Here is a 12,513-nt window from a genome sequence, read left to right on the forward strand (position 1 = left end):
TAAACTGTGATTGACTACACACTCCAGTACAGTAGGTGGCGGCATGCACCCTTAACGTTTGTTTGCGGACCGCAATAATATTATACAAGATGGAGGAAGAATAGGAACGAGAAGGAAAAAGCGGGGATTGTTTCACTGTTGCAACTTAGTGGTGCGACGATTAAATAAGCACTGAAAACAAAGGAAGCAACCAGAAAAAAAATGATGATCGCACAGGTTCATAGATCATTGAGTACATATATTTCTGAATAAAACAATTAGAATGGAGAAGGAGGCTGATTTATTCTACCGACAGCTGCCAAAAGTGGTAAGTAGCCGTCTACAATATATTCGATTTTTTTACCTGAAGACAATTAAGTTGATTTTTTTAGAAGTTTAAACGTTCATGTTAACTAGCTGACGTTAGCCGGCTTGGAGAAGCTGAGGTAAACGTTCAGCCTCCTATCGGTGGATTCATTGCTAAATATACAAATAAACACATTTTTTTCCAGTCTCTAAAAGACTACAATTTGTGTTTTGGGCGGTGCTTCGTCAAAGAGTTTTATAACTAACCCTAGACTAGAGCCTGCCTTCCAATGGGAGCAAATTAATCATAGTAGGCAGAGCAAGCAAGGTAGGCAGAGCCAAGCATGAGCTGGTGAGATCCTATTGGTGCATTCTAGCATTTATTTGCATATTTCCGTTAAGGAACGCCTACTTTGAAGTGCGCATGTGCAGTAACTCAAATCGCCCTTGCACTCTTTCTAAACAATTTTTTGAAACTTTTATTCAAAGGGTAAAGTCTACAAAACACAGTCCACTGTTACAGATTCTAGTTTTAGAAACAGGAAACTGTATGGAGATGTTCCGTACAATGAGAAAATTAGCAGAATGTCTGCCAAAATCCATCTAATTTCATCTTCTCCCACTGCCAGCCACTGGGCTTCCTCCATCACCATATTTGGGTGTGAGTGAAACGCCAACTGGATGCTTCACATTAATATTTGGCTCATTGTTCTATCTGTGTCTTCTTACTCTGGCCCCTGTCCCTTCCCCAAGGCAGGCTTCTTTGAAAAGGGGGTGGACACTAACAATCCTTTGGGCAAAACTGAATGAAAAAAATTATAAAATAAAATGTATTGGTCACATACACATGTTTAGCAGATGTTATTGTGGGTGTAGTGAAATGCTTGTGCTTCTAGCTCCGACAGTGCAGTAATATCTAACAAATAATATCTAACAGTTTCACAACATATACCCAAAATACACGTAAATCTATGTAAGGAATGGATTAAGAATATATATACATATATATCAGAGCAGCATTGGACTAAAATACAGTGGCATAGTATAGAATACAGTATATACATACATATGAGATGGGTGATGCAATATTTACACACAATTAAAGTGACTAAGATACCTCAGAATAGTATAGAGTACAGTTTATACATATGAGATGAGTAATGCAAGATACGGAGACATTATTAAAGTGGCTAGTGTTAAAGTGGCCAGTGATTCCTAATCTATGTATATAGGCAGCAGCCTCTGATGTGCTGGAGATGGCTGTTTAACAGTCACTGGTGTAGTATAGAATACAATACAGTATATACATATGAAATGGGTGATGCAATATTAAAATTGACTAAGATACCGTAGAATAGTGTGGAGTGCAGTTTATACATAGAGTTGAAGTCGGATGTTTACATATACGTTAGCCAAATACATTTAAACTCAGTTTTTCACAATTCCTGACATTTAATCCTTGTAAAAATGTCTTGTTTTAGGTCAGTTAGGATCACCACTTTCTTTTAAGAATGTGAAATGTCAGAATAATAGTAGAGAGAATGATTTATTTCAGCTTTTATTTCTTTCATCACATTCCCAGTGGGTCAGAAGTTTACATACACTCAATTCGTATTTGGTTGCCTTTACATTGTTCAACTTGGGTCAAACGTTTCAGGTAGCCTTCCACAAGCTTCCCACAATAAGTTGGGTGATTTTTGGCCCATTCCTCCTGACAGAGCTGGTGTAACTGAGTCAGGTTTGTATGGCGTCTTGCTCGCACATGCTTTTTCAGTTCTGCCCACAAATTTTCCATATGATTGAGGTCAGGGCTTTGTGATGGCCACTCCAATACATTGACTTTGTTGTCCATAAGCCATTTTGCCACAACTGTGGAAGTCTGCTTGGGGTCATTGTCCATTTGGAAGACCCAATTGCGACCAAGCTTTAACTTCCTGACTGATGTCTTGAGATTTTGCTTCAATATATCCACATCATTTTCTTGCCTTATGATGCCATCTATTTTGTGAAGTACCCCCACAACATGATGCTGCCACCCCCATGCTACACGGTTAGGATGGTGTTCCTTGGCTTGCAAGCATCCCCCTTTTTCCTCCAAACATAACGATGGTCATTATGGCCAAACAGTTCTATTTTTGTTTCATTAGACCAGAGGACATTTCTCCAAAAACTATGATATTTTTCCCCATGTGCAGTTGCAAACCGTAGTCTGGCTTTTTCATAGCGATTTTGGAGCAGTGGCTTCTTCCTTGCTGAGCGGCCTTTCAGGTTATGTCAAGATAGGACTTGTTTAACTGTGGATATAGATACTTTTGTACCTGTTTCCTCCAGCATCTTCACAAGGTCCTTTGCTGTGTTTCTGGGATTGATTTGCACTTTTCGCACCAAAGTACATTCATCTCTAGGAGACAGAACGAGTCTCCTTCCTGAGCGGCATGACGGCTGCGTGGTCCCATGGTGTTTATACTTGCGTACTATTGTTTGTACAGATGAACGTGGTACCTTCAGGCGTTTAGAAATTGTTCCCAAGGATGAACCAGACCTGTGCAGGTCTACAATTTTTTTCTGAGGTCTTGGCTGATTTCTTTTGATTTTCCCATGATGTCAACCAAAGAGGCATTGAGTTTGAAGGTATTCCTTGAAATACATCCACAGGTACACCTCCAATTGACTCAAATTATGTCAATTAGCCTATCAGAAGCTTCTAAAGCCATGAAATCATTTTCTGGAATTTTCCAAGCTGTTTAAAGGCACAGTCAACTTAGTGTATGTCAACTTCTGACCCACTGGAATTGTGATACAGTGAAATAATCTGTCTGTAAACAATTGTTGGAAAAATTACTTGTGTACTGCACAAAGTACATGTCCTAACCGACTTGCCAAACTATAGTTCGTTAACAAGAAATTTGTGGAGTGGTTGAAAAACAAGTTTTAATGTCTCTAACCTAAGTGTATGTAAACTTCCGACTTCAACTGTATTTCAGTCCAACAGGTTTGTACTCTAACTTCTTGCGTGTCATCCTCTCTTCTCTACCCAGGAGCTTCATGCCCATCTCAATGGCTCTGTCAGCTTATCAACCATCGAGAAACTCGTGGCTCGAAAGCCTCATCTCAACATCGAACACGGCATGACTGCTATTCGCAGTGGTCAGCGGAGGACACTGGATGAGTACGTATGACAGAATTGATTGTTTGTTTCTTTTTCTGAGTCCATAGTGCATTCTATGGCACTTGTCATACAATATAATGTATGGCACTTGTCCAACTCATTCCACGGAGGGCAGAGTGTCTGCGGATTTTCGCTCCTCCCTTGTACTTGATTTGAATTAAGGTTACTGATTAGTAAGGAACTCCGTTAAATTATTACCAAGCTGCAATGGTGGGACACAGTATAGATGAATGTTCAATCATTAAAGGGATATTAACAGCACTCTTAAAAATGTTGTAAAGAGGAAGCTTTGCTAGCATAAAACCCACATGGAAATGAGATTCCTGCTTACAAGCTAAAATTAAAGCAGGAAGCACCAGTGACTCGGTCTGTAAAAAAAGTGGTCAGATGAAGCAGATGCTAAACTACAGGACTGTTTTGCTATCACAGACTGGAACATGTTCCGGGATTCTTCCGATGACATTGAGGAGTACACCACATCAGTCACTGGCTTTATCAATAAGTGCATTGAGGACGTCGTCCCCACAGTGACTGCACGTACATACCCCAACCAGAAGCCATGGATTACAGGCAACATTCACACTGAGCTAAAGGGTAGAGCAGCCGCTTTCAAGGTGCGGGACTCTAACCCGGAAGAAGAAATACAAGAAATCCTGCTATGCCCTGCGACGAACCATCAAACAGGCAAAGCGTCAATACAGGGCTAAAATTGAATCATATTACACCTGCTCCGACGCTCGTCAGATGTGGCAGGGCTTGCAAACTATTACAGACTACAAAGGGAAGCACAGCCGCGAGCTGCCCAGTGACACAAGCCTACCAGACGAGCTAAATCACTTCTATGCTCGCTTCGAGGCAAGCAACACTGAGGCATGCATGAGAGCATCAGCTGTTCCAGACGACTGTGTGATCACGCTCTCCGTAGCCGACGTGAGTGAGACGTTTAAACAGGTCAACATACAAAAGGCTGCGGGGCCAGACGGATTACCAGGACGTGTGATCCGGGCATGTGCTGACCAACTGGCAGGTATCTTCACTGACATTTTCAACATGTCCCTGATTGAGTTTATAATACCAACATGTTTCAAGCAGACCACCATAGTCCCTTTGCCCAAGAACACAAAGGCAACCTGCCTAAATGACTACAGACCCGTAGCACTCACGTCCGTAGCCATGAAGTGCTTTGAAAGGCTGGTAATGGCTCACATCAACACCATTATCCCAGAAACCCTAGACCCACTCCAATTTGCATACCGCCCAAACAGATCCACAGATGATGCAATCTCTATTGCACTCCACACTGCCCTTTCCCACCTGGACAAAAGGAACACTTATGTGAGAATGCTATTCATTGACTACAGCTCAGCGTTCAACACCATAGTACCCTAAAAGCTCATCACTAAGCTAAGGAGCCTGGAACTTAACACCTCCCTCTGCAACTGGATCCTGGACTTCCTGACGGGCCGCCCCCAGGTGGTGAGGGTAGATAGCAACACATCTGCCACGCTGATCCTCAACACTGGAGCTCCCCAGGGGTGCGTGCTCAGTCCCCTCTTGTACTCCCCTCTTGTACTCCCCTCTTGTTCACCCACGACTGCATGGCCAGGCCTGACTCCAACACCATCATTAAGTTTGCAGACGACACAACAGTGGTAGGCCTGATCACCGACAACGACGGGACAGCCTATAGAGAGGAGGTCAGAATAACGGGTGGTGCCAGAATAACAACCTATCCCTCAACGTAGTGAAAAACTCAAAACACATTAGCTAAATCGCTAATTCTAAATATAACATCTACTGCTAGCAGCCATGTATTAATCTAACAGTAAATGTAATGTCCTAAAAAAAACTTTGCAATGAGGCCTGGTGCACTCGCGATGGCCGATGCCAAATTTCACGCTCTTCGTATTTCAAAGCCATATCAGATATCGTGATTGTAAAACAGTGTGCTTTGAGATCTGTTTGCACACCATAATCACAGATGTGACCATGAAACTTGACAGATCTTTAAAAAAAAGTGGTACTCTTTGAGAGTCAGCTTCAGGTTGTGTGTTGACAGAACACCATCTGGAGGCATTCAAGAGCTAGCTGCTCAGTAGGGGCAAAGACCATTGGGTCATCAAGGTAGCACAGTAGGCTTGTGAAGTTCTCATCACCGAATATGGACGTCATCATGCGCATGAACCTCGCTGGACTGTTCAAAAGGTCCTGCGGTAACCTACGGAGTCCAAAGGGTGATGAAAACCCTGTGTACCTTTGTCTTCTTTGTGTAAAGGAACCTTAATGAAGCCTGACGTGAGATCGATTGTCGAGTAGAAAACATTTCCGCCGAGTGCAGCTAGGTGTGCATCTCTTTCTTTGTTCTTGATGGGGTGTTGTAGCTCTGTGCGCAGTGCACATTAGACTGGATACTGTCAGACTCTGGTAAGTCCTCTACTGTAATGCAAGGAGACACATCAGCAATTTTTGCATTTCTCCTCAGAACGATTGTCTCGTTTGTAAGATTGACTATTTTCAATTGGATAGAACCATCTACCCATAATGGAGTGATAACCCTCCCTACCAGTATGTGTTTTGGTCTGGACTTGGATTGAGTGGGTTCAATGATCACTGTGCTGCTTAATGATATAACTGCAGACGCAGGTAAATTGCCCTAAACAAGATGTTCACTCTGTGGCTGTAATGTAACCCTTTGCTTGAGCTTGACTGTACCTATTCTTTCTGACACAGACTCACATCTCAACCTCTCTGAATTGGAAAGAAGTGACATAAACTGACAGTGTTCTTCACTTTAATTATTGTCAGGCAAGGACATGAGTCTCCAGTAACTGTTTCTTTTTGAAGCTCTATCAGTTTCTTTATGGCGTTGCTCCTCTTTGGACACCGCGAGCACCATCCCCCTACCTCGGCACCATCTCTCTCTGTCTCCTACAACCAGGCTGCTGTGGTCAGAAGGGTCGGAAATTCCTAGGGAAGATCCTGCCTCATGGCCAGACAGTATAGAGAGTGAGTGTCATAGAGAGAACAAAGGAATTTCTTCCACCTCACAGAACTGGAGAACCGAACGACATTTATGTTCTGGAGAAGGTATAAAAGATTGGTGAAGAATCCAGCTACGAACAGGTCCGTTTGGTACAATTTTGTGAAACTCATGGGAGACAATACGGCCACATTACCATAATGCTGTTTATACAATAGCCTCAGATATGAGGCTTACATCTAATTGTTGTATAAGATGAATGAGTGAGGATGATACTGTTTGTGAAATTGTGTAATGTAATTTTGGACTGTTTAATGAAGGAAACTCCAATTCCCTTTGGAGTTTAACTAAATCAGAGGACCGCCTATGAGCACAGTTATGGTCTTGCGTCCTGGGACAGGCCCTTTTCTGCTCTTCCGGGAAAAAAACCCGCCCGGGTTTTCTATCACCAAACCAGCTTACCTCGATAACGAGAGGGTCAAGGTTTGAGAGGAGACCGAGCTTACCTCAATTACGAGATGACTTAAGGTTGCAGACCAGCTTACCACGAGAGGGCCAAGGTTTGAGTAGAGACCATAAACCTAAGGTTTGAGTAGATGGCTGAATTTTTTTAACCATACCACGTGGTTAAACTCTTAGACTATCGATACCGACAGAATAAGAACAAGTCTTTGGTATCATTGAATGCGAAGACCGACAACCGCCGAAACATCTATTCTATAACGACATGAATGAATGTCACTCTGAACTATCCATTCTAACCACGACAGAGAGAGCGCGGACAAACTCTCCAACAGAAACAAACTTTTCAACAGAGATCCCAACGACACACTGAGCGTAAATATATATATTGATTGCAATTGTTCCCGAATGAGTGAGCGTTCATGTGTAAAGGATTAGCATTTCAATTGTTATAATTATCACTCTGTCTAACAAGCTGCCATGACGGTTTAGCCCACTAGGGCACATCCCCCTATAATTTCTTTGTAAACATATCTAATTTGTTTGTTTGTGTGATGCATTTCTGTGAATTACTTAGTTAGTAAATAAATGATTTTAAGACAATTGATGTATGGATGACTCATAGTGAAGACTGGGTTCGTGCAGATAACCAACAATTTACGACATTTGGAATGAGACTAATGTGAGGTAAATAATAATTTATTAATTCGAAGACTAATTGAGAAGATATTAAAATATGAAAGTTATATTAGGAAAATTATAACTTTGTAATCTGAATATTTTCCTTGGTTTCCCCTGACTTCCTAGTTAATTACAGTTACATGATTAATCCGTTTAATCGCGTAATAATAATTACAGAGTTATTTGATAAATAAGTCTTCAGTTTTAATGATGCCAAAGACACGACACTAGTATCATCTCATCAGCTTGACCTGGCACAACAAGTGCAGGAATGATACGTCAAGATCATACATTGCCTCACTCAGAGTGCATGCCATTGATCCACTTTAGCGTAGGGCCATTTTCAACAGAGACAGGTGTGTAGAATAAACTGTCAGCCCTCTTTATTCCCTGTGCCCCTTGAAAAACGACAGTTTTGTGGTCTGGGATACTGTTGCTGTCAAGCTGGTATAGTGACTCACGATCTTCCATATCATCAATGGTGGTGATGGGAGTCTCACTCTTATGATCTGCACTGTCCTCTCCTGAGCGCAGACCAGTTAATTTCCATGCTCCAACGGAGTTGTGGTTCTCTTCATCTCCCGGGCAGTTGCGCCTTGAGTGGTCAGCTGAATGACACCTGAAACACCGCCTGTTCTCACGGCAGAGTAGCATCATGGCACACAGAGCATGGTGTGGCATTCAGGTGTTCAATCTTGGGTAGTTTACTAGCAGTCCTTTTCCCTGAGTTAGACTGAGCTGGGCCAGGCAGCAAGACACTCTCTAGCATATCAATTGCTCTCTAGAGTAACGGTGGGGTGTGCGAGGGGTAGTGCATCATCAGTTTACCTCGTCATGTCAGTCATTGCATACCTTAGAGAGCTATTTATAACTTGGCAGAAATGTCCAGATCAACTAGCCCATGTCAGCTAATGTTTTTTAGCCCACTCAAATATCCCATGATCTCACATAAAACATGGTAAAATGTGTAGAATTCTAGGAAATTGGTTTTAAAACGGCAATAATTTACTCTGCACCCCATGACAAAATGTGTAGAATTGCAGGAAATAAGCGTTAAACCTGCAAAATGTTCTCTTCTTAACAGTTTGTATCATGAACAGTGCTAGACGTGGCGTGTGCGCACACAGAATGTTCCCCAATGCCTGAGTGAAAAAGTTTGGGAACTCCTGCTCTAGAACAGTGATCTGAGCTCTTGTTGTGGCTGTGGCTCCTGTTTATCTGCGAATCGGACTGAAGTAAAAGTAACCTTCATTCTGTTTACTGAGATTCTCTTACTCGTTTCTCTATGCACTTTTGCATTGGCTTTGAAGCTCATCTCAGCATTGTAGTCGTTTAGCACATCTTCTACTGTGCAGACCACTTGTCAATAGTCCTGGTTCTGAATGTGAAGGCTAGTTCTTTGCTTGGACAGTTCCTGATGAACATGTAAGTAATGCCTGTGTTGAGATCATCCTTTGCCTTACCCTGCTCCTTCAGGCCTTCTGTAGCTCGATTCAGTCTCAACCAGTATTCATATGGATCCTGCTGTTCTTTGAGTAGAATTGTGCAGAAGTCTTCGAGTGGGATATACAGTGGGGAGAACAAGTATTTGATACACTGCCGATTTTGCAGGTTTTCCTACTTACAAAGCATGTAGAGGTCTGTAGTTTTAATCATAGGTACACTTCAACTGTGAGAGACGGAATCTAAAACAAAAATCCAGAAAATCACATTGTATGATTTTTAAGTAATTAATTTGCATACATACCGTACCAGTGAAAAGTTTGGAGATGAGATCCCACGAGGTGAGATCTTGCATGGAGCCCCAGACCGAGGGTGATTGACCGTCATCTTGAACTTCTTCCATTTTCTAATAATTGCGCCAACAGTTGTTGCCTTCTCACCAAGCTGCTTGCCTATTGTCCTGTAGCCCATCCCAGCCTTGTGCAGGTCTACAATTTTATCCCTGATGTCCTTACACAGCTCTCTGGTCTTGGCCATTGTGGAAAGGTTGGAGTCTGTTTGATTGAGTGTGTGGACAGGTGTCTTTTATACAGGTAACGAGTTCAAACAGGTGCAGTTAATACAGGTAATGAGTGGAGAACAGGAGGGCTTCTTAAAGAAAAACTAACAGGTCTGTGAGAGCCGGAATTCTTACTGGTTGGTAGGTGATCAAATACTTATGTCATGCAATAAAATGCAAATTAATTACTTAAAAATCATACAATGTGATTTTCTGGATTCCGTCTCTCACAGTTGAAGTGTACCTATGATAAAAATTACAGACCTCTACATGCTTTGTAAGTAGGAAAACCTGCAAAATTGGCAGTGTATCAAATACTTGTTCTCCCCACTGTATATGAGTATTGACTGCAGCTGAAATGTTTCCTTAGGAGACCATTAATGGCATCCGAGTTAGTATGAATGTCACCGTTTCTGATTCCGATTTAGACTACATCTTTTGTTCTGTGCCTGAGATGGATGAGAATCTTTTCGGCCTGTTCCTCTTTTTTCATGTTTCATGGGCTGGTGCACCAACTGAAAAAGTTTGTGGCACGAGTGCCACCTGGGGAGAACGTTAGTCTGGAGCCCTGTAAAATGTCTTATTTGACACCAAATCAACAGTAGTTGATATGTTATCAGTATGATACAAATGTGAATTACGACAACTTAATGTCAGTTTTTATCCCAGGGCATTCAATTCTTAACTCGCCCACAACAATTGTGGATTACCCAGAATTCCATACCCTTACCACTGAGTGCATTAGACAATGTAAGCACACTAATGTGCCAGGAGTTGGCGTAGTACCCATTTTATGCAGGAATTTAACAATTTATTTACACTTTTACATTCAGAAATGTATCAAGTTGGGAATATACCAGCTGACATTAATACAAATAAAAAGTAATTTTATTGACAATGACCTGTAATTTTACTGTCACAACAACCTGTCATCTTGTCTCTCCAGGTGTTTCCAGGTCTTCAAAGTCATCCATCAGTTAGTAGATACAGAGGAGGACATTCTTATGGTAAATTACACATTGTCTATGGTCACTTATTTGCAGCTTCACTAACTTAAACAATCTCACCCATAAACCTAACACTATTAACTCGATGGAGCCTGGAGCCAGTCTAGCATTGAACACGTTTGAAAAAATCTGTCCTTGTTTCTAGGTTGCCAAAGATGTCATCAGGGAGTTCGCAGCTGATGGAGTAAAATATCTAGAACTGAGAAGTACCCCACGGAAGGAGAAGACCACAGGCAAGGCCACAAGCTAGACACACTGGATTGGATCGCTTATATGCAGGGCTTCGCTTACATTTGTTTTGTATTACTTAGGAATGACAAAGAGAAGGTATGTGGAAACTGTCATCGAGGCCATCCGTCAATGTAAAAATGAGGGAGTTGACATTGAAGTCAGGTATGTTTTCAATGCATTTGTAATGCTTGCTTTACTTTTGAATGGTATGTTTTCAATGCATTTGTAATGCTGGCTTTACTTATGAATGGTATGTTTTCAATGCATTTGTAATGCTGGCTTTACTTATGAATGGTATGTTTTCAATGCATTTGTAATGCTTGCTTTACTTTTGAATGGTATGTTTTCAATGCATTTGTAATGCTTGCTTTACTTTTGAATGGTATGTTTTCAATGCATTTGTAATGCTGGCTTTACTTATGAATGCTGAAGTGCTGTTTCCAAACAATCAAGGACAGAGCCTCGTGTGGCTGTTAAGAGCATGGCGCTTGCAATGCTAGGGTTGTGGGTTTGATTCCCACAGGGGACCAGTACAAAAAAGTATGAACATGTATTCATTATCTGGATAAGAGCAAATGCTAAATGACTGAAATGTAAATGTGGGTAGAAATTGGTATGGTAATAACTATAAAAAGTTATAGTAACTTACAATGAAATTTTTTCCCCCCATTTAGGTTCCTGGTAGCTGTTGACCGTAGGAATGGGGCTGAGGTTGCTATGGAGACTGTTAAACTGGCAGAGGACTTCATGCTGTCTACCGATGGTCTGGTGGTGGGGCTGGACCTCAGTGGAGATCCTACGGTCAGTAGTGGATCAGTGCCTTGCGTGCTTATGGTTGACACGTTTCTCAAGATGTCATAAATGCACTGATTCTAAGTCACTCTGGATAGGAGCTTCTGCTAAATTACTGAAATGTAAAATGTTTCTTATTTCCAAGGTGGGCCATGGCAGAGATCTCCTTCCCGCCTTGCAAAAAGCCAAGAACTGTGGACTAAAACTCTCTCTACACCTGTCAGAGGTAGGTAGCATCAAAACTTAACTGATTCAAGCAATTCCAAATGATATGTTTTATCCATAAGTTTTTCATTAGTTTTGACAAATGCAATGTTCCAGGTGCCATCTCAGGCAGACGAATCAGAGCTGCTGCTAAACATTCCACCTGACCGGATTGGTCATGGGACTTTCTTACACCCTGAAGTGGGCGGGTCACAAAGCCTGGTTGATAAAGTGCGGAAGCATAACACACCTCTGGGTAAGAATAGTATGTTCAGGGCAGGAAAGACAGTCTAGTGATTGCTCTAAAAGGGTTATTTATTGTCCAGTCAACCTGTCTTCTGCAAAACTTGATTTTGTTGTTGATCTAAATGATATATATTTTAAACAATCAAGGCTAAAGGATATAGAAACTGTTTTTAGTGTTGATCTTGTTGTAGCTAATGTTGCCTCTATCCAAGCATTCATATACTGTATTTTTCCTAAACCTTTCCCCGCAGAACTATGCCTAACCTCTAATGTCAAGGGTCAGACAGTGTCATCCTATTCTCAACATCACTTCCTGTACTGGTACCAAATGGGACACCCTAGTGTGATCTGTGTAAGTGTTTGCCCGAAATGTGTCTGACGCATAAACGTTTAACTATTAATTCAACACTTCTGTTTTACTTGCAAGTCAGAGTTACATACTTATCTTGTGGGA

The 12,513-nt window shown here is 41.6% G+C and overlaps 1 protein-coding gene across 1 annotated transcript in view; it reads left to right on the top strand.

The window, feature by feature from the left end:
• mapda (N6-Methyl-AMP deaminase) overlaps positions 1-12,513 on the top strand; it is a 12,940-nt gene continuing 427 nt past the window's right edge. The window contains exons 1-9 of the mRNA XM_071344203.1: positions 1-307; positions 3,324-3,454; positions 10,526-10,586; positions 10,732-10,819; positions 10,898-10,979; positions 11,492-11,618; positions 11,755-11,835; positions 11,931-12,069; positions 12,311-12,411. Coding sequence (XP_071200304.1) covers positions 263-307; positions 3,324-3,454; positions 10,526-10,586; positions 10,732-10,819; positions 10,898-10,979; positions 11,492-11,618; positions 11,755-11,835; positions 11,931-12,069; positions 12,311-12,411 — 855 coding nt within the window. The 5' untranslated portion in view covers positions 1-262. The remainder of the gene's footprint in view (positions 308-3,323; positions 3,455-10,525; positions 10,587-10,731; positions 10,820-10,897; positions 10,980-11,491; positions 11,619-11,754; positions 11,836-11,930; positions 12,070-12,310; positions 12,412-12,513) is intronic.

The sequence above is a fragment of the Salvelinus alpinus genome, chromosome 15 (assembly GCF_045679555.1).
Source record: "Salvelinus alpinus chromosome 15, SLU_Salpinus.1, whole genome shotgun sequence".
Classification (NCBI taxonomy): domain Eukaryota; kingdom Metazoa; phylum Chordata; class Actinopteri; order Salmoniformes; family Salmonidae; genus Salvelinus; species Salvelinus alpinus.